This window comes from Hoplias malabaricus, chromosome 16, assembly GCF_029633855.1.
Source record: "Hoplias malabaricus isolate fHopMal1 chromosome 16, fHopMal1.hap1, whole genome shotgun sequence".
Taxonomy (NCBI): domain Eukaryota; kingdom Metazoa; phylum Chordata; class Actinopteri; order Characiformes; family Erythrinidae; genus Hoplias; species Hoplias malabaricus.
Window position 1 is genome coordinate 8,317,958 of NC_089815.1, and position 22,441 is coordinate 8,340,398.

General features: G+C 39.3%; 1 protein-coding gene across 2 annotated transcripts in view; it reads left to right on the forward strand.

Moving 5' to 3' along the window:
• Positions 1-7,456: 7,456 nt before the first annotated feature.
• Positions 7,457-22,441, forward strand: part of cpne7 (copine VII) — a 55,805-nt gene continuing 40,820 nt past the window's right edge. The window contains exons 1-2 of one of the 2 annotated variants that reach the window (XM_066647238.1): positions 7,457-7,532; positions 11,212-11,659. In XM_066647238.1, coding sequence (XP_066503335.1) covers positions 11,486-11,659 — 174 coding nt within the window. In that variant the 5' untranslated portion in view covers positions 7,457-7,532; positions 11,212-11,485. Of the gene's footprint in view, positions 7,533-8,742; positions 8,820-11,211; positions 11,660-22,441 lie in introns of those variants that run through there. The other variant, XM_066647239.1, reaches the window with a different exon arrangement.

Consider the following 22,441-nt stretch of genomic DNA (forward strand, 5'->3'; position numbering starts at 1 on the left):
GAACTCTATGAACTTCATTTTGTGCTAAATTAGCTACTCAAATACTCGAGTATTTTGGGTTAGACCTCCCCACAGATTAAGCACAGAAGATAATCTTATCTGGCTGAACGATGGTGAGGCTGAAGTGTTGTATGTGTGGGGTTGTATTGTACTGGCTTAGATCTCCATATGGAACTATGTATATGAGGAATTGTTTGGTACCGAGTGTGTTTCAGTTTGTTGAGTTGTGTAGTGCTGTGTAAGTAGAATTCACTTCTGAGAACTGCAAACACACCAACAGCCTCAACTGGAACACCAGAGCAAATGATTATTCAACATCCCATTCATCAGAGCCACAGTGAAATATGAACTGTTACTTCTTCCTTGCAGTCCATCCTTCCCTTTGAGTTTGAGGTTGTTTCTTTAGCACATCACTCCGCTGGCTGAGTTTCCTCAGCATCAGCATTACCTCACTTTGCTCCAAAGCCACCATTTTGAGAAAGTGCTTAAGAATTCAGGTTAATTTTTATCTGTAAGGTTTACATGGTTTTGTACATTGGTAAATGACAGATATTATGCATCATTAATGTGTTTGTATCTAGATAAATTTGCTTTGATGTGGCAGCCATTACATCTGATATATTACCATTGTATTTTGACAAGCCAGAAAATGTGTGTATGAGGTTGTATGATACTCTGTGTATGGGGATTTTAAAGGTGCCGTGTATGTGTGGTTATATGGTAATGTGTGTGGGGTTTTATGGTGCTGTGTTTGTGGAGTAAGTGGAGTCATATGCTATTGTGTGTGTATTTTTCTGCTGTTCTTGGAGCAGCAGATGGCAGTGGTTCAGTGCTGGGTGATGGAGCTCAGGTGGAGCTCTTGGAGCCCTGCTGCTCCTCACAGTCACACACTTCCCCTCTGGGCTCTGCAGGCCCCAGTGGGAGATGAGACATGATAGCAGCCTGTTCAGTTCGTTGTATGCACTGCAAAAAAAAAAAAAAAAAAAAGCTTGTGTTCTTTTAAAATTGAGCCGATAATCTATTATTTCTCATGGTGACGTTGTATGAATATACTAAGATTATTTAGAAGAATAAATCCTTCTGGACAGTATTTACTTATATAAATCTGTCAAGTCAGTTTGTCTCTCTACATTGACAAGTCATTTATCAAATAATCAAAATGACAACATATAATCTGCCAAACATTATATACATGATCGGCAACAATATTTAAACCACTGAGAGGTGACATGAATAAACTCATTACAGTGGCACCTGCCAACGGGTGGGAAATCGTAGGCCTCAAGTGAACAGTCAGTTCTAGAATTTACCAAAAACAGCAGGCTTTGTGGGGAGTTCCCAGTGTGCACTGGTTCTTTTCTACCAAAATTGTTCTAAGGAAATACAACCAGTAAACCAGCAACAGGGTCATGGGCACCCAAGGCTCTTTCATGTGTCATTTGGTCTGATGTACTGACACCAGAATGAACTATAGGAAGAAAACAAGCCAGTGGAGGCAGTGTGATTCTCTGGCCTATGTTCTGCTGCAAAATCTTGGGTCATAAAACTCATATGGACATTGCCCTGAAATGTAGCACTTACTTACACATTATTGCAGACCAAATTCCCCACTTCCAGTATACTAAGCTCTAATAGCAGTGGACCCTTCCATCAGGATAATGCATCCTGCAACACTGTAAAAGTGTCTCATGGAGTCCATGCCCTGAGAGGTCAGATCTGTTTTGGCAGCATAAGGGGGACTAAACAAGCTGGTTTCAGAATTATGTGTGATCAGAGTCTAATCTGAACAGACATTTAGTTCCACAATGAGCACACCTTAAAGTAGCTGAATTCACTGATTATTGCAATGTGTTGAACACATCCACTTAAAAAATGTGGATCTTATGGAGGTAAAGGAGAAATCACTGTTTCAGTTTGACTATTAGTCCATTCATAGAAATGAAAAGTATGAATGATCTAACGCTGTGAGGTTGTGAAGGATTGCCGATTGTGCACTCTTAAATAAGAGGGATCTTCAAAGGTTAGTAAAGGCAATAATTCTATATAGAATTATTTACATTGAGAAATGATTCACTGCATTATGAAATGGTTCTTTGGATGCTGATCTGTAGGTGTTAAATGAATTGTACATGGTACTAAAGAGCATCTTTTTGAAAATGGTTCTAAATAGCATCAAAAAGGGTTCTTCAACTCTTATGAAGCCCAGATTGTTATAATAGATTTTTTAAAGTGCTAAATATAGCACCATATACAACACATTCTCCAACAATCTGAGAAATCAGTTCAGTATGCCAGTGGCTCTACATATAAGAAAAATAAAGGATATTACTGAGTCAGTACCACGTAAGATCAGTAATTGAACAATAGCTGAAAGGGTTAAATAGCAGCCTGTCTGTGAGACAAACAGCCCAATAAAGCGAGTAATTAAAATCATCACTTTGGAGCCTGCGAAAAGTTGAAGGGCTGTTCAGCAAGAGGGTCGGCCACATCAATCCAGGTTTACATGTGCACTAGCAATCATTTTCATTAGGACTGTGGACAATTTTGTTTTTTTTTCCAGTGCCGAAGTGTCTCTTGACCTCATTATATCAGCAGAAGAAATCAGCAAACTGAATTAGCAAAGGCATCAACAATACGGCCAGGATAAACAATCTCTCTCTCTCTCTCTGTGTGTGTGTGTGTAAGTTACCTGGAGGTGGAGGAAATGTTCCTATCCTTAGGGAGAGGGAACCTAAACCTTTTCCATTTCAGCCAAAAATGGACTCAGTTGGATGTTTTTGTCTCTTGTTTTCTAAGTGCGGGAGGTGGGCTGATGCAGGAGAAATGCTGTAGTAAAGGACTACTTCAACAACTCATGTGTTCGGGCACTTCATGTGAGAAAGCACACATCCAGTGGAGTGAGTGATGCTTATGTAAGCTGGATGGTTTCGTGGGTAGTGTGTTAAGCTGATGTACAGCCGTCAGGAACAGGCCGCAGCTTCATAAACCTGCCGTTTTTTCATATGACGTTGGTAAGCACTTCACTTCTTGATGTATTTTACCAATTTGTTTTATTTCCACAATGATGAAGTCCAAGCCCAGTCCTGAAGCACAAAGATTTCTAAATGGAGAACCATCAGTTAAAGGAAAGTGCAGTACAGGACTAGTGCTCTTTCTAAATATGTTCTCTTTACAGTCAGTTGTTTTTCTCCATGAATTTCTGGAGGAAAGTCAATTGGAGGAAGTTGAAGGAACATTCATGAAACATAATGAAAATGTAAATGTAACGTTACACATAAAACATCTAAATTGTCCAATAGATGCTTTCTCCATATTTTCAAGTATTTTTGTTTCACTGAAATATTTATTTCAGTGTATTTATATATAATATATATATATTATATATATATATATTTGGAAATAATAAAAGTCACACAGCTCCAGGGACCTGAAGGTTGTGGGTTCGATTCCCGCTCCAGGCGACTGCCTGTGAGGAGTTGGTGTGTTCTCCCCGTGTCCGCGTGGGTTTCCTCCCGGTGCTCCGGTTTCCTCCCACAGTCAAAAAACACACGTTGGTAGGTGGATTGGCGACTCAAAAGTGTCTGTAGGTGTGAATGTGTGAGTGTGTGTTGCCCTGTGAAGGATTGGCGCCCCCTCCAGGGTGTGTTCCTGCCTTGCGCCCAATGATGATGAACTGGATAAGCGGTTACAGACAATGAATGAATGAACAAGAAAGAGATTTGTTAACTGTGGAAGTTGCTGGACACCCATCCTGTGATTTCATTCAGACGTACCTGCCTGTCTACTTACTTCACATGTCTCCACACACACACACATTGCTGAAATCTATTTGAAGAAAATGGCAGAAAAAAATTCAGTTGATACCTACAGCAGCTTGCACTGCTAAATAAAGAAAAAATGAAAGAGCATTCCTCCAGCACTCTCTCTCTCTCTCTCTCTTATGGGCTCCTCCAGCTGTAGTCAGGCAGTGGATAATCATGTGTTTTGGGGGATTAGCTTTGGAAAAAGAGGTGGGAGTTTCTTTTTTAAGATTCTGATAATTACTAAGAACATACCACTTCAGTATTCTCTTAAGTCTTTCTCCTCTCCCTTCTTCTCATGTTTTCATCAGTTCACAAGCAGCTTGTGGTCCATCTCTCACTTTTCCCCTGGCACCTAGTCTTTGCAGCTGCCTACACACCCAGACTTGGATTTGTGACGAGGTGGCTTCTCTTTCCACCGCAATAGATTATAAACCTGAAATGACCACATTACCACACTTGATGTTCCAGTGGTACGATGTAAGTACAGGCAGCTTTTAGTTACAGTACACCATCAACTTGGAATGATTTGTAGAAGCATCTGAAATTGGAGCACTTAATGTCTCTGACTGATTTCAAACCTGCTGGTCAAAATTGGTTTTACTCACTTACTGACTCATTCAGAGTCTGGAACTGCACCACAAAGAGCGTTGTTTCTCAAACACTAACCCATACATAGGGATTGTTTCAAAAGTGGTTGTTACTGACCTTTCAATAATGACACTGTGTTATTGTTCCTGATTTCTTTTTGGTGTTTGTCCTGGTGGTTGATGGGTAGTACCTTTTGGCCAGGGATCATTTGTGAAGAATATTATAAACTCTCTAAAAAAATAAAATATAAGTTTTGGAGGGCGGCATGGTCTCGCAACAGTGAGGGCTGCTCCAAGCTCCATGGTCCTTGTGGTAAATCTCATACATACTCACTCAGCCTTGGTTAGGAATTGCAGTAGAGGCAGTATTTCTCATGACATTTAAGACATTTTATTTGACACTGTACCCCTATTTGCAAGGCTCATGTACTTAGTCACATTTATAGACTTCTCCTCAAGGATGTGATATTGCGCTTTACATCAATCAGTTGCTTGTAAGTGAATAACTGAAACTTTGGGTGTCAAATTTGTATTGTTTCAAGCGCAAGGGACGTAAACACAGAAAGCTTTGTGTGCCAGTGCTGCAGGGCTTGTATTATTATTATTTATCAGTTGAAAGCATTTTTATAAATTATGTGGAGAATATGATTCCCTAAATTATTTAAAGGAAAAATTGCTAACCCACTATGGACCACTAGACAGTGCCCATTTGTGGTTCACAACCTAATGGTTGAGAAGCTCTTCCCTACTGAAACTTTGAATGCATCCACGTGGGATGGACCTTTTTTGATAATGTAACCCTACAAGCCAAATGCCATTTAAAAACCTTTATTTTTGAGCCTGTAAAGAGGCATTCTTTAATTCAAGCAGGGTTTTTTGTGATAAATAAAGCAGTTTCCTTCACTACTAACCACTTGCACCTTCATAAAGAATGCATCAGACTATGACATGAAGATGGAGTATTTTAATAACACGTTATTCTACTATACCTGGATCATGGTGCTGTAAAGACTACACATGAAGAGTGAGATCATATTCCCCTTTCAGATGATTATTTGTGCTTAAAAGAATGATCTGCAATTGCTACCTCGTGTGTATATCAGTCATTTACCACTGAATATAACTTTGAGCTGATTTTTTTTACAACTTCTTTTTCCTCAGAACCTTTGCCACCAGGTAAACTGAACTGTGCTTTTTGAATCGGCCTTGTATTGAAGGTTCTAGTTTTATGTTTTTTCTTACCTTCTCAATATTTGTTGTAATGGTACTCAAGGGTGTCCTCCGCAGCTGAAGCCAACACCAACTGAGTGAACTCTTTACTCTTCCAAGTGAGCATAAAGTCACCAGGCACTATTACAGGAGCAGAATGTAAAGTATTAATGGGTGTTTATTTGTCAGATAATATACTGAAAAGATATTACTTCAAAATGTTTTTTGCTAAGGTGATAGCTAGTTTGGAGGCTGATGGTATATTAGTATTTATGCTAGCCCCCACAGAAAAAGTGGTTTGCTCATATTTTACTCCTCAGAGGAAAACAACAGTAGCTTTTCTTCATGTGTTCCTGTGTAATTGTTGACATTTATGAATAAGTGAGCAAAGAAAACTGGGTAAAACTTTATATTACAGCTCGCTAATAACTGGGTAAGTACAGAGTATGTAAGACTTAAGATAAAATAAGTACAGTGTAAGTAAAGGGCATGGTACTAGAAATATGTGGTTATTACTTGGTATATCTAACAAACGTCCGTGCCTTTACTTTCTCTGGGTGGCTGTCTGTGAGGAGTTGGTGTGTTCTCCCCGTGTCCGCGTGGGTTTCCTCTAGGTGCTCCAGTTTCCTCCCACTGTCCAAAAACACATGTTGGTAGGTGGACTGGTGACTCAAAATTGTCCGTAGGTGTGAGTGTGTGTGTGTGTGTGTGTGTGTGTCTGTGTTGCCCTGTGAAGGACTGGCGCCCCCTCCAGGGTGTATTCCCGCCTTGCGCCCAATGATTCCAGGTAGGCTCTGGACCCACGGCGACCCTGAACTGGATAAGCGCTTACAGATAATGAATGAATGAATGAATGAATGAATATCTAACAAACACTTCACAAATAAGTCACATAACTATGTTCAGAATCTATTGTTATTCAAAGGATAATTATAGATTACAAAATTCAATTAAAAGTATGACAGTTTAAGCAAGTGACTATTACTATATTTTTTCATAAATAAGGACTGCAGCTACTATTTTGAATTCAAGGCAGTTCTGAATGTAATTATAGATCCTTTCAAATTATTTACAGTGCACATAAAGAGAAGGACATGATCAGCTACTTTCATTACAGGCACTAGCAGAGTTTAATGGTGCTTTGTTCTCATTAGGGATCAAGGGATCATTGGTGATGTTAGATGATTATTACTAAATAACGGTATTAAAATATGCAACATCATCCCAGATAATGCAGTTCTGTTGCTCCAGACCCATATGTTAAAGGGTTTTACACTCTAGTCCATGCTTATCATTGAGCATGGTGATTTAAGGTAAAGAAAAAATACAATCTGTGTACACAAGTGAACATGTGTTTACATAGTGTGCACATTAAAGTCGCTGAAGTTTGTATATACATTTAGAAGGCAATGATTAGTTGCTTTAAATTATTTTCTGATGTTACCATGCTACTCAGATGATGCATAAAGATTATGTTCTCATTTATATCATGCAAAAAAATGCTTATTCATTTTTGTCACGCATGTTATTAAAATCTAAAATGAATTATCTTCATCATCATCAGTAGCAGCAGCAGCATCACTATCAGCTTTCTGATCAAACTTCACACTCCTCAATCTTTTTTCCCCCCAATTATTTTCTGTATTGAAGATTGGTGAACTGCTTTAGAATTTCAACTATTGACCAATCAGAGAGAGCGTTTTAACTATATTTGTCAGTCAGTTCCAGCAGCCAATCAGCGCTCAGAAGGTGGGATTTGTCAGAATGCTGGTGGAAATAGGAGTAACAACGCCTCTCTCGCTTTCTTGCTCGCTCGCTCTCTCTCCCTCTCTCTCTCTCTCTCTCTCTCTCTCTCTACACCTCCCCGTCTCTCTTAACTGCACATCACTTTCGGAACATATTTAGCAGACGTGGAGGGAACATTTGCAAAAAGGTAAGACCTGTCGGAGCTTAGAAAAAAATAATTCCATGATTTTCATTTGAGTTATTCCAGAGACAGTTGTATTGAGAATTCTGCTGCTGGAGGGTGTTTTATTATCTCGGTGTGTTTGTGTTGGGGAAGCAACAATGCACATGAATGCAGACTTTATTTACATGGAATATTAGAGAGTAGGCTTCACTCGCTCTAGAAAAAAAATGGTGTAGTAACCGTTTGAGTGGGTTATAAAACAGACCCGTTTGAATAATATTTTCTGATGGGAAACCTGTTGTGAAAACGATTCTCACTGGGGTCAAAAGGTGTACTACTATAAGTAACATAGCCCCATTTTGAGTGCTTCGAACCAAGGATGTGTTTTCTGTTCCTCGGCTCATCTTTAAGGTTTAACTGTTAACTTTGAACTTGTTTGTGTGAGAGGGAGCAGGGTTACGGAGCGGAGCTGAGTCAGTGATGGAGAGCTGTTGAATGGTGAAGGATGGCGCTTGAATGAATGAGAGAACGCGCTCATGTGCGTTAAACCAGGACTGGGCAGAGTTTACAACAGAACAACAGTGGGCTATCAGTCTTAGATCCTGACCCCGGTATTTCATCACAGCTTGGGAAAATAATCAAATGCCGGTATACACAAACTTTCAAAGTACATGTTACATGTTTTGCCTTGATTATATATATATTGCCAAATGGTTTTAAAGTCCACCTCTGGTCATGGGTTAAACACCACCGCTAAACTCTTCTCTGTTCATGAGAATTGTATGTTACAATTAAAATATATTTTCAAGAAAACAAACACACACAAACAAAACCTGATTCCTTAAAAATAGTTTAGATCTGTTTCGATGGTTCAGTACGTGTGGATCTATGGATATGCCATTACCCCCCACTACGCCAATTGCCTGGAGCTCAAAAGCCCTGCGCTGTCAGTTGACAGTTCTTTAGGCATGTGACATAAGAAACCCTCGCTGTTGGAATCTGCCTGTGTGAGACTGTCTTTAAAACCGCAGTCAAGCCATGTCAAGCCAAAACACACAGGCATGTTATGTTTTAAGGCTTGAGTTGTCCCTGGGAGAGGTCTGTGTATTAAAGTATAGATTGCGGTAAGGATGGCAGCCCAAAGAAACTTACTCATACCGTGGGCTTTAGAGTCTTCTATCTGACGCTTTGCATTGACGTGGTGACGTCAGTCTCGTAGCTGTTCCATTTTATTTCTTGTGAGACTGTCATCTCAGTGTGCACAGTTGAGCGCCCGAGTCAACCATGGGGGCAGAAATCCGTCTTTATAAGGTGTGTCTAAACACTTTTGGACATATAACCCGGTGTAGGTTAAAGCTCACCGGGTTTAACTGTGAAGTCGGCGTTAAGCGCGGGAAGACGTGTGCGCGCCGCGCTGCTGGAACGCGCTGTACTGAGCGCGCGCTTCTCTCTCTTCGCTTTGTTAGCGGTTTTGTTGTTTTCTTTGCCGTTGTTTCGCGGTTCTCAGTAGCTGGATTTAAGGCTATTCCTGTTCAGGGTGTTGTGAAGCCAAAATATAGAAATGTGCCAGCCAACACTGACAGGTGAAAAGAGCAGTGGTGTCGTTTGCTGCTGAAGCTAAAAGGAGCCGCCCAGTAAAGTCAGATACACGCTGTCCAAACCTCCTCACTCGCTTGAATATGATGAGATAAAGATGAGCCTAATCCTGTCTAACATTCATATCTGCTTCACTAAGGAAAACGCTTTACACGATTATTGCATTAATGTGGTTACTATCACAGACAGAATAGCATGCTTTAATATCACATTTGTGTTCAAAATTCAGAAAGCAACCTTGTTAATATGTATTTACTTCACAGTCACGGTGACCTGTGAAATACCTGTTATTCATTTCCCAGCCTCAGGGACAAAAAAAGGGGCACGCCCCCTGAAACGGAAATTTCACAAAGCTTCAGCAGATACAGTAATGTTTTCCTTATTTCTAGTTACATTATTTTCAGAACATTAATTCATTCATTCATTCCTTTATTTTCTTTATCCGCTTCATCCTGATCAGGGTTTGTGGAGGTCTGGAGCCTACCCTGAGGTCATGACATGAGGGCAGGAACACTCCTTGAAAAGGCAGTAGTCCATAACAGGACATCACAGATTCACTGCTTTGGACAAATTTAAATATTGTCACTGACAACCCCCACAACGTGTGTTTTTGGATTGAGGGAGAAAACTGGAGCACCCAGACGAACATAGAAATGTGGAGAACACACCAAACTAACCACAGACAGTGCTAGTATGCCTTGTGGCGCACAATTCTGGACAGGCTCATGATCAGCCATGATCCTGATAAAGATGAAAGTGGTTACAGAAGAGGAATGAATGGATGAAAAAAATGAAAAATGAATGACTTGTACTTAATGTTCAATAATGGAAAGGGTGGTCTTTGACATTTTGCAGCTATGCATTACATTTTTAAAAGAGTTTTAGCAATCAGCTGTCATGTTACATGTATGTCTGACAAAAATAAATTACATATTATTTTGCATAATTCATATACCGTGCAATATGTGTAATAAATGTGCCTCTACGTTGATTGAGCGCTTGCAGGTGTTCATATTTAGCTTGTTTAAAAATGCTGCTAACATCACCCTAGTAATAAAGGTAGAAGGTTAAAGCACTGGATACTGCAAACAATGATATGTGGAATGATTGGTGTAGTGTAGTTTGCTGTCTGAGTAAACAGACAGAGCTACACCAATAAAAGTCAAAGGGAAAGACTCCTAACACCACAGTTAGATACCTCTGTAACATGATAAGTGGCTCTGGATAATAGTTGTTGCTGAATGCTATAACTATAAATGTAAAGTGGAATAATCTAATTAATATATAAACCTATATACTGTTGCTGTACAACGGAAAACAAGTATCTCAAAAGTAGCAAATTTACAGGAGAAGGAAATAACATTCTTAAATTTCAATGGACAGTAATGGAGTATTTTGGAGTATTTCTATTGGTCCAATCATCACAGTGTGAAGGACAAGTGTTGTGTTTACGTAATTTAATAAACTAAAAGTCAACAAAAATGGAGATACATGATTTTCTTTGGACAATCATGTATCTCCACATACATACAAGTAATCAATATATACAGGGGTTGGACAATGAAACTGAACCACCTGGTTTTGGACCACAATAATTTATTAGTATGGTGAAGGGCCTCCTTTTGCGGCCAATACAGCGTCAATTCATGCGCAGTGGTCAGAGGGATTTTAAGCCATTCTTTTTGCAGGATAGTGGCCAGGTCGCTACGTGATGCTGGTGGAGGAAAACGTTTCCTGACTCGCTCCTCCAAAACACCCCAAAGTGGCTCAATAATATTTAGATCTGGTGACTGTGCAGGCCATGGGAGATGTTCACCTTCACTTTCATGTTCATCAAACCAATCTTTCACCAGTCTTGCTTTGTGTATTGGTGCATTGTATGCAATAAATGTCTTATTCTTCTAGAAAGTCTGATTCATTTTAAGAATTCATGTTAATATTTTTTTTTTTTTAAAGATAATCTTCAAATAGCAAAATGATCTGCCAGTTAAATAAGAGTTTTCTGGATAAAATCACTTGAAACTATTAAAACTGTGGAGGAATATGTTAAATAATCATATAATTTTCATACTCATAACTTTTAATAATTATATGGTCTATTCTTTAGGGTCCCATGTGGAGGAGGGCACTGACTCGAGATCATATCTGAACATTCTCCAGTCTCCCTTTGTTCCTGTGAGGCTCGAAAGACCCCATATGCTCATTCTGGAAAAGTCCACCATAACCATAGCCAAGCTGAGAGAGATGACTACACCTAGCGTCTGTTTGCCCAGTGAAGGTCTCTGAATTCTCTTTGAAAGCTGTTATTTTGTGAACCAAAAGCCTTCCTCAGCCCTGACCCCTCGCTCTGATTGGTCTTCATCCCTCCATTCTGACCAAAGATGAGTGAGTCACAGGAAGCATCCTCTCCTGTGGCTGGCATCAGCGGCCCTGCTGCCTGTGTCACTAAAGTGGAGCTGCGTGTTTCCTGCAAGTCCCTGTTGGACCGAGACACGCTCAACAAGTCTGACCCTTGCGTCATTCTCATGGTTCAAGCTCAAGGCCAGTGGACCGAGGTAAGAGTGACCTTTTCCTCATGTCATGAAGATTAAGGGAAACTGAAAGTCATGTATTGTGTTGCATACAGCCCAAGGTTCTCACTCTAAAGCCTGGGTACACTACTCTAACAGATAAATGATTGTAATATAATACGGTGCATATCTCTGTTGCAGTTTGGGGTAATTGAATTACTGTGCTGTTTGTTTTGTCCAAGCTGTGTGGCTGTGAAGGGACATTTTAGTAATATTTCAAAATGTCTTCAAAAGGTTTGATGTGAAGTACTCCATTCTGGAAAAAGTCACCCAGTTTGATTTCTTTACACGGGAGGTAAAGCTTGGAAAGAGACACCTGCATTACTGTCTAATGCAGATGTGTAATGCCTCTAAAAGCTACATCACAAAAAGCTATTAGACAAATATGTTATCAATTCACTGCCTAATTATTATATATAATTCCACTGTAATGCTGTTTTACTATTGCCACCATTACATATACAAATCAGACGACATACATTTAGGTTCATGGTTGCTGTGGATAGTAAATAAAATGACTATATTAATGACCCCTTGTTCCTATCACTACCACTGTAAAGTAACCTGAACTTGCGGGTTGCGCTGCAATAAAGCTTTCCAGACATCTCTGTATGACTCTTTACATCTTAGCCATTGAATTACACGGAAATTCATATCTTCCAGTGTGGAGTAGGGCTCCATTTCTAATCCTGAGTGTTTGGATAGCAGGTGCACTAGACGTGAGTGTGTGATTCTGTGTGTGTGGGGGTGTGTGTGTGTGTGAGTGTTTTTTTGTGAATGAATCCACAAGAAGCATTGTCACAAAGCCAGAGTGGTTGCAGAAGCAAAAACGAAAGACAAGCCCACCCTCGTTCTTTCATATCAAAGAAGTCACGTTAAGCAAAACATTATCTGAAAGCCCAGCTGTGGGCTGAAGACAGCTCTGCGAGTTAAGGGGGAGCTGTCTGAGGGAACGTGTCAGGCTGAGGGATGAAATCTTAATCCTGGCCCCATTATTCCAGCAGCTGTGTCATGTAGCACATCACAGAGAACAAAGTAAACCATTGAGAGACGGCACTCCGGCTCAACCTCAGCAGAATTGCTGCCATCTCTGTTCTTGTTTTATACTGATACCTTTTGTAGGGTACTAGATTAAACAGAAGGAACGATAGAACAGATTGTCAATGACATGCATCTTGGCTTAGATGTTGGCTTCTAAGAAAGGTCTTTACATTTCTGGCACTATAATTCAATACAATGTCTAAAAATGCATAGACACCCTTCATGAGTGACACTACTACTTTAAAGTGCACCCACGGCTGACAAACGTGTGTAAAATCTCCACAGAAAAACCTTCATCAACTGACAGAACGAGCAGCCTAAGCTTATCATGCTCAACAACATGCGTAGGCTAGAGGTGTATAGAGACCCTGAGCGTTGGATTAAAGCAACTTTGTTTTCAGAAGTGATGGAATCTCATCCAGTTCTAATGGAAATATTTGCAATGTGATCCTGAACTAAACAGGCAACATCTGTACCTGACATCACTGTTGTTCTTAGTGATCTAGTGCACAGACATTCCAGAAGTGTGGAAGCTGGATGAGCAGGTCTCCACAAAACTTTAAAGGCTAAGCACCATTTAATGGACCTCCATGAATATTTCACATAATTTTAGTTACTGACATATATAAGTATGAATTAAAATGAAATTAGCTGCTTAATTTGCTTTAAAATTGACAATTTTATTAAATTGACTGAAAAACCCGAGCTCGCTACGGAAATTCTTGAACGCAACCGTGACGTCACTGGTGGACAACAGCTGAACAACGCCGCGGTAAAACACCGTTATGACTGACTGTTATGACAGTATCTAGCTAGCTACATAACAAACATTATTCATGACAATAGCCTAGCAATAAGCTAAACTCAAATTTAGAGGTACCGTTATTCTTGTAAATGTGATCGAAGTCGAACTCAAATTCATCCGACACTATAAACCTCTGTAATGCAGCTACGTAGCCGAGTATAATCTGAGCCACCGAGTTTAGCGAGTCAAGCTAACGTTAACTAACACCAACTAAAACAGGCGAAGTAAGTGTCCTTACCCTGTTTACCTTCATGTATACAGAGGCTCTTGAACACCTTTCGTTGGTGTCCTTACATGCCCATATTGTTGGAAAAGTGCCAGTGAAATGAGCTACAGATAACGGAGTGAGAGGATGGTCCTTTCCAAAGTGCCCGTTTAAAGTTGACAAATCTGGTCCATTTTCTGGATATTTTGGGATCTTTGGGCCATTTGTGCACAGATGTCCCACTGTACATTGAATTATTGCAGTCAAAAACAACACACCTTTTCGTCATTTTGTATTAAATTAAGTTCAACTTCTAGAGTTGTTGTCCACCATCTTCGTCACAGGCAAGACGCCTATTAGAGTTTCCGAACAGGTTCTTTTAAACCTTATTCCTTGAATTAGTAAGAAATAACATGTTTTCTGACTATCAATAAACACAACTTAGGAACTCAAATTCCACTGTATTTATTTGTTTGACATTTTCATATAGCTGGTGCTTAGCCTTTAAGCATACTGTGTGGTCCACGTATGCAGCCAGGTCAGCTTTCTGGAATACGCATTAGTGGTGTCTAGTTTTGGACTCAAACCCTGCTGTGGCAGTGGTGTATTCCATGAGTTTAAGATTAACCTGGCAAATCTACACAGAAATGTTTGCAATGAACTTTGATGCTCTGAAACGTTTCTGTAAGGATTTAATGGCAATTAGTCACATGAGTGTTATTAAGGCCAGGCGCTGTTAGATGACTCGTTCTGGATTACTATATATCAGAGGTGTTGGACGGTCCTCAAATATTCAGACAAATAATATCCAACGTTTGAGAGCCTGAGAGTCTGGGGGTGGACTTTATCCCCCTTGTGCAACTCCAGATCATCACATTTCAATGGTATGTATGTATGTGACAATACATATTTCACATTAAAATAATGCATTTACTAGGTATATGTACAAATCTTTGACACTTCCTAATTTCCCAGTGCACTGCAGAAACAGAACAGAGGTGAGTTCAGCTTGGAATAATGAACAGTTGGAAATGATATTTACATTATTGTCCAATGTCCCCTCCAGGGTGTATTCCAGGTAGGCTCTGGACCCAACGCAACCCTGAACTGGATAAGCGGTTACAGATAATGAATGAATGAATGAATTATTGTCCAATCTCTGTGTCCAATGAGAAACAAATGAAATTCTCAGCTATTCTCCATCCCTCAAGTCTCTTCAGTGACATCTATAATGCTTTGCAGTCAATTTGATAGCAGATTTATAAAGACATACGGACATGTGAATGGAATGGAGAGAAAGGTGATTACACAGAGACAGTCCTTCCCAGTAGTTACTGGACGAACTTACAGACTGAATGCATTACTGTCTCCCGACTGCGGGAAGATGATTCATTCTGACAGTGCCAACACAGAGCTGTTAAAAAGTGGTGGGTTGAAATCTATTATAATGTATGCAAATTACCCTCCCAGTAGAGAGCAGTATTAGGATTGTGATCACACAGAGACACTGCAAAAAACATCCACCCCACACCACACTTTCGTTGTCTCCCACTCTTCCATTAACCTGCCACAACTGCATACCGTCAAAATATTTGAGCACGTTTATGCAATTATGACAAAACTAATATAAATAAGTATAAGCAATAGAAATAGCTTAGACAATGTCTGTTTCTTTTTTGCTCCATTATCAGGAAAGGCCTTTTAATCTTTGTTTGGCTATCGTAACAAAACTTTATCTGAAATGGTGAATTTACAGAAAGAGTGAACACATTCTTAGCTTTGAAATATGATTATGTACAGAGATACTCTTTGGTCCAATAATTATTGGTCCATTTGTCTGTTATGAATGTTCACAAAATGAAGAAGTGCTGCTGGTATTTTTAAAATCCAAAATTTAAAATAAACAGTGACAAAACATTTTCAAAGCTTTTGCAACAAAAAATCATTGAAAAAAAACCTCAAAAAACTCTCACATACAGTAATTAGTGAACTCCTAAAATAAAGGTACCAAGAATTCTTATCATGATGCCATAGCAAAATGACAGAGAACCATTTATATCTGCAGGTAAAAAAACTCTTTAATAATAAATGAATATTGATTCGTTTATAGCAATTTGTCTTAGGTAAAGGTCCTTTAATAAAACTCATAGAAAAGCGTTATATGAAATCGGACACTCTGGGTCAGCTGCATAAGAGCTTAATTTCACAGTTTTTTCAGTATTAATGGAGCTTATCCTAATATCTACATGATGAGTTGGAGTGATGTTTGTAATCCAGAACTAACCATCCATCGATATGTGAACTTACTGATGCTCCCAAGGCTGAGTGCTTTCGAATGTTTATGGAAATGTCCCAACATCTATTGTACAACCTCAATAAGACAAGCTTTTACTATAATTTCCTTGTAATTTCCTTAAGTTTTAAAGAAATGTTGGATGAGCTAGCATCCAGACAGTCTTATAATTTTGTTCTTTAGAAAACCAACAGTGATTCTTCTATGGCGTTATTAAAGAACTCTTTGTGGCAGCATTTTAAAAACTGAGTGATGCAGAAATTTGTTGCAGAACGTATTTCAAGTCATTTGTTTGAGTAAGTGCTGCTTGGAATGAGTCTTTTAATCAGTTAATTCACTAAATATCTGTTCTGTTAGCCAAGAATAATGGGAAAATAACTACTACTTGTGATCATTTTGACTGGACAATAAAAGCCCTGGCTCTTCAGAAATTACACACAACTAGAAGAGAATCAAGAGGCAGACTGGCCAATATCCAATTTAACGAATATTGTCAACAGAATCGAACCAGAAAAATGAGATAATATCATCAGTGTATCAGTGTTAACAACTGAAACAAGGAGAGGAAACCTTCAAGGATTTTATTATGTTTCGAAATATGCAGTAAAGCAAAAAGTGAAGAAGCCAGAAAGAGGTTCTCTGGAACAGTGCCATAGCAGAATCAGTTTTGATTATTTAAAACTCCTTCAAGTGTTGAGAAGTTTATGTTCAAGCAAGAACCATACGTTCAGGCCAAGAGACATTTATTTAATATTGTGAAAAAACAATTACAACAAATAATTGGCAGACACAGTATGAAAATGATTGACAAGCCCAGAGGACCATGGGTCTGGGGCTTTGTTATTTCAAAGCCACAATTCCTCAGGGCACTCCCTTGATCATCTTTGATTTGTTTTAATCAAAAGATAAGATAACACTTACTGATCCTGAAGGAATATCAGCAACAAGTCTTTCTTTTCCATGCTTTGTTTTATAGTGGTCATGACTTCTTACCATTCTTTTTTCTATTAAATTGAGAAATACAGGTTCAATGTTTGCTCACTTGAACTTACATTTTCCTTCATTTGAAAGTCACTGCTGATCCCAGTTTAGTTTTCCTAACATCAAAGGGATTTAGGTGAAGATTAAAAAATATACTACATGACAATATTAGTCATTTGAATTTAAAGAAATGGTGAAACTGTTACTACTGAAATACTCCCAGGTCAGAGTCGTGATCTGAACATCAAAAGTTTCTGGAAGACCATGGATAATAATAATATGGCAAAGAAGACCACTACAGTTAATTTGGAAAACACAGGGAGAAGCATGCAATAGAATCAGACCGGAGCAGTGTGAGAAACTGGTGATGTCCTGCACGCACAGATGTACTAAGGCCATTTAAAGCTCTGCCTTTCCTAAAAATTTAAGAATTTTATATTCACATTTGTTTTTTTTTATATTGTGAAATAGAATGTTTTTAAACAATGAAATACGCTTCACCTGTATCCCTTCTGTTCCTGTAGGAATAACTTTAAATCAGGATTAATGTTGACTTTGGAATGTAGGGAAATTGTTCTCTACCTTTGATCTCTACTTCATATTCATTGTTTTATTACAGATAAGAACTAAGAATTTCTTCCAAATATGACTTAATAACAAGAATTACAGGTAAAATTTAAGGTAAGTTTTAATGTTCTGCAAATCAAAATTGTACAAACAAAAATAACCAGTGTCATGGGAGTGTGCTGACTCACACTGAAACAGCGTAGGGGTTAACCTCTTCTTTTTGGATTCATGCAGAGAGGTTACATATCGCTGTTTCCTGTTTTTTTTTTCTGTTTTTTTTTTACAGTTTGGATTCATTTAGAGCTGGCACCAGTAGTTGAACTAGTAGTGGAAAATCCATTACCTAAAAAAAAAAAAAAAGGAAACATGCTGGGGTGTCTTGGCTGGTTGTGTTGTGGCAGGGGATGTCGCTGCCTCACAGCTTCAGGGGCTTGGGTGCCTGGGTTTAAGTTATAGATTTATTCATTCATTCATTCATTATCTGTAACCGCTTATCCAGTTCAGGGTCGTGGTGGGTCCAGAGCCTACCTGGAATCATTGGGCGCAAGGCGGGAATACACCCTGGAGGGGGCGCCAGTCCTTCACAGGGCAACACACACACTCACACATTCACTCCTACCACCTACCAATGTGTGTTTTTGGACTGTGGGAAGAAACCGGAGCACCCAGAGGAAACCCACGCCGACACAGGGAGAACACACCAACTCCTCACAGACAGTCACCCAGAGCGGGAATAGATTTAATAATCATAAAATATCCATCCATTATCTGTAACCGCTTATCCAGTTTAGGGTCGCAGGGGGTCCAGAGCCTACCTGGAATCATCGGGCGCAAGGCGGGAATACACCCTGGAGGGGACGCCAGTCCTTCACAGGGCAACACAGACACACACACATTCACTCACACACTCGGACACTTTTGAGTCGCCAATCCACCTGCAACGTGTGTTTTTGGACTGTGGGAGGAAACCGGAGCACCCGGAGGAAACCCACGCAGACACGGGGAGAACACACCAACTCCTCACAGACAGTCACCCGGAGCTGGAATCGAACCCACAACCTCCAGGCCCCTGGAGCTGTGTGACTGCGACACTACCTGCTGTGCCACCGTGCCGCCCAATCATAAAATATTCCTACTAAAATGTAATGACAAATCTTATAAACACACACAGTATTGAAGATATTTACACATAATAAGATATCATTTGTCCAGGGTACAGGCTAAATAAAGTGTATCCTTATAAAAAATTGTAGAAAGTGGTTCTTTTAAAAAGTGTTTAGAAGCTAATATTACTACAGCCCATTTATTCTCAGTCCTGAGGGCCTCGGCACTGTACATTTAAGTGATTTCTTCTATTTTTTAACACTTTACACAACACGTTGTATAATCAGACCTTTTCCAGAGCAGAATGAGGTGTGATGAAGCAGTTAGAACATTAAACCACTACAGGATCCGTTAGCTGCAGCTGGGAGCATCTCTGTCTCTTGAGGATTTGATCTCATGGGAGAAAACAAACAGGGGAATTTGATGATTGCAGGAAAAGACACATTCCCTAAAGCACCTCTGCTGTTCACAAGAGATGTAGCAGTGAAGCAACAAACTGTTCTCATTTTTTTTCTCCTTTTTTCGATCTGTTTGCCAGACTAGTTGACAGTTGTTATTATGAGTAACAAGGCCTTGTTCCTTCAAAGCTTTTCATCAGACTCTAGGATCACCAATGAATAAAGAAAGAGATGTCTCTGAATCTGTTTTTCTGCCAGATTGGTGAGGCCACCGTGGAGATTAGTCATGAGAAATAGTAGACACCGCGTGTGGTCAATAAGATGGATTGTTTTTAGGTGCTGGGAGATGTTTTGTGTGAGTGTGTGTGTACCAGGGATATATCACATTATAGGGACATGTCTTCTTAGTGGGAGCCACCAGCTGGTCCCCACATTATAAATGATTACAGTTTAAGGTGAAGACATATTTTAAGGTTGGGTTGGTGTTAGGGTTAAACTAGTATTTCTTATAGAAATGTTAATGGTATGTCTCCACAAAATTGAATGGAAATCTATGCAATGTCTCCACAATTCACAGATACAAAATTATGAGTGTGTGTGGGTGTGTTAAATCTGAGTGGCTCAGAATCCTTCGATCTTATAGTAATTAAATATACAGTTGTTAGTGCAATTGTATAAAGAAGGAATAAAACTGTAGAATTGTCAGAACTTGTCTATATTTTAATGAGTTTACCACCAAAACCACTATTCATTTTTCACAGTGTTTAGAGATCTGTCAAAAATTACATGGAAAGCTTTTACATACATGATCTATAAATTGACAATTTTGGTCCGATAGTGATGATATAAGAACAGAGAGACTGTATTAAAGAAGGTTCCTGTAATAAAGCTGTATTATTTCTGTAACATAAACAAATTCAGATTTCCATATTTTCTGTTTTTTCCATGGTTATATTGTTTCAAATCCTGTCTTCTGTCACAGGAGCTTCATTTGCAGCGCTAAGGCCTGGAATCTCATTTTACAGTTGAACACATCTGTAGATTATTTTAATGTACATATGAATTCAGTCAGTGCAGTCCTATGAAAAAAAGATTATACTTTGTCCTATTCCCTTGAAAAGATCTGGGATGTTTGCATGTGCAGGATATGGCTGTTATCTTCAGCTGCAAGAGCTTAAATGCATTTGTGTGCAGACTCAAGTTTTAGTGTTCCTGCTTTTTACACTTAAGTGCTCAGAGCGATGTATATGTAAGTTCCAGCTTACACTGAGATGTAGGCGTCTTTTCTGCGTCACGTCACTAGTGCGCGGCGTGCTCTGTGTGGCTTTGCATGAGATTCCAAGTCCATAATTATGCCATCACTGGCCTACAGTCTCTGTGTGTTTACATCCAGGTTTAGATGTGAACCTACGAGCTGTCAGGCAGTGGGCACATGATTCACGCCACTGAGTCACTCCCAGAGCTCTGTCACTGCAAACACACAACAGAACAATACCGTTTACAGCATCAGGACTGCTTCCCAACATACTGTCAAACACATTTAAGTCAGCGTGTGGGGCAGTGGGAGATGTACAGTGTTATTACATCACAAACACCAGGATATTATGACATCACACACAAAAAAGTGTGACCACGCTAGGATTCAGATTGATAATAATTCCTAAAAAATCCAGTTTGTAATTAAATAAAATTAGATCAGAATTTCTGAGAAAGAAATCTTTACAGTAATTAAAAAAAGTAAATAAAGAGACGGACTGGCACCCCCTCCAGGGTGTGTTCTTTCCTTGCCTTCTGGGTAGGCTCCAGACCCACTGTGACCCTGAACTGGATAAGCGGTTACAGACAATGAGTGAATGAATGAATTAATGAAATGTTTGTGAACAAACCACAAGTGTCTCAATTATTTTATATTGGCCAAAATAATCTAATACAATCAGGTAGTGTTGCTGCAACACGGCTCCATGTTCCTGGGATTCTTGGGTTCAATCCCCAGTTTAGGATATTTTCTATTAGGATTTTATGTGTGGGTTTCCTCCCACAGTCCAAGAATGCATGCTTGTAGGAGGATGGGCTGTGAGACATTGTTCACTGAGAGTGTGATTTGTGTGTGTGTGTGTGTATATATATATATATATATATATATATATATATATATATATATATATATATATATATATATATATATATATATATATATATATATATATATATATATTTCATGCTTATATGTAGGGTCTGTGCACATTTGTATCAGCGCTGAGGAAGTTGGGTGCGCTAATTTTTTGCCGTGCCCCTTAGCGAACCGTGCAAGGCTGGGATTACAGCTCACAGCTTTTTTCTCCTGGGGAAATTATAGGGTGTGGTCAGAGAGGATATGAACCATTAGGTGGTCTACTCTTTTCCACAGTTTCTCAATGGAGAGGTACCATTGTCATGTAAATCATTAGTGACTGCTAAATAGAGTTGGAGCAAACCCACTCACATTGTATTGTCTGTAACCAGCTCCTCCTCTGTTATTTCTTTCATATTTTTCTCTCTCTCTGTCTCTCTCTCTCTCTCCCTTTCTCTCTCTCTTTCTTTTTCTCTCTCTCTCTCACACACACGCGCATACATATTATGTTCCTTTTTCTTACTCACGCTGTTGTATTTTTCATTCTCGTCACCATACACTTGTGCTACCACAAGTGTTTTAGGGACTGCTGACAATTCTGCAGAAGCTGAGCCACATTTATTTATTAATTAATTCACTCCCTTCTTTTACATAACCCTGGGGCTCTCAGATCACATGAGAATATGCTGTGTAAACTCTCTCCAACATGGCCCCCAGGGAATCACACATCAAATACTTTCCACCGCTGCATCTGCACCACTGCACAAAAAAAAGCCACCGGGGTAAAGACAAAATCCTGGTTGATTAAGCGTCTCTTTTGTGTTGAATTATAACATCAATAATGAGAAATAGTGACCTCACAATGACCCAGTGTTTGACCACAATTCTCATAATTTTATATAAAAACCTTTTTACGTCCTTGTGTCCTTGATGTCTTCCACTGCACACAAATCAACACAGTTTTTTAATTAAACATCTGTGACAAGATTTGGTCAGTATACCACAAGGATCAAACAGTACATCAGCATTGCCCCAAATTGTTTTTTTAAAAATCGTAAAAAGGTTACGAGTGTAATTTTTACCAACTGTTGTCATCTGAGTGGCTAAGTGTCAGTCTTCGTTTTTAAAAAATGGCAGCAAACCTAGTCACAAAACCAAATGCAACTTCGACAGTTTGGGAGCTTTAAACCAGATTAAAAGGGAGAGCCAGGCAATTCAGAAGAGGAGATATGCAAAATCTGTACCTGAAAGGACGCTGTAAAA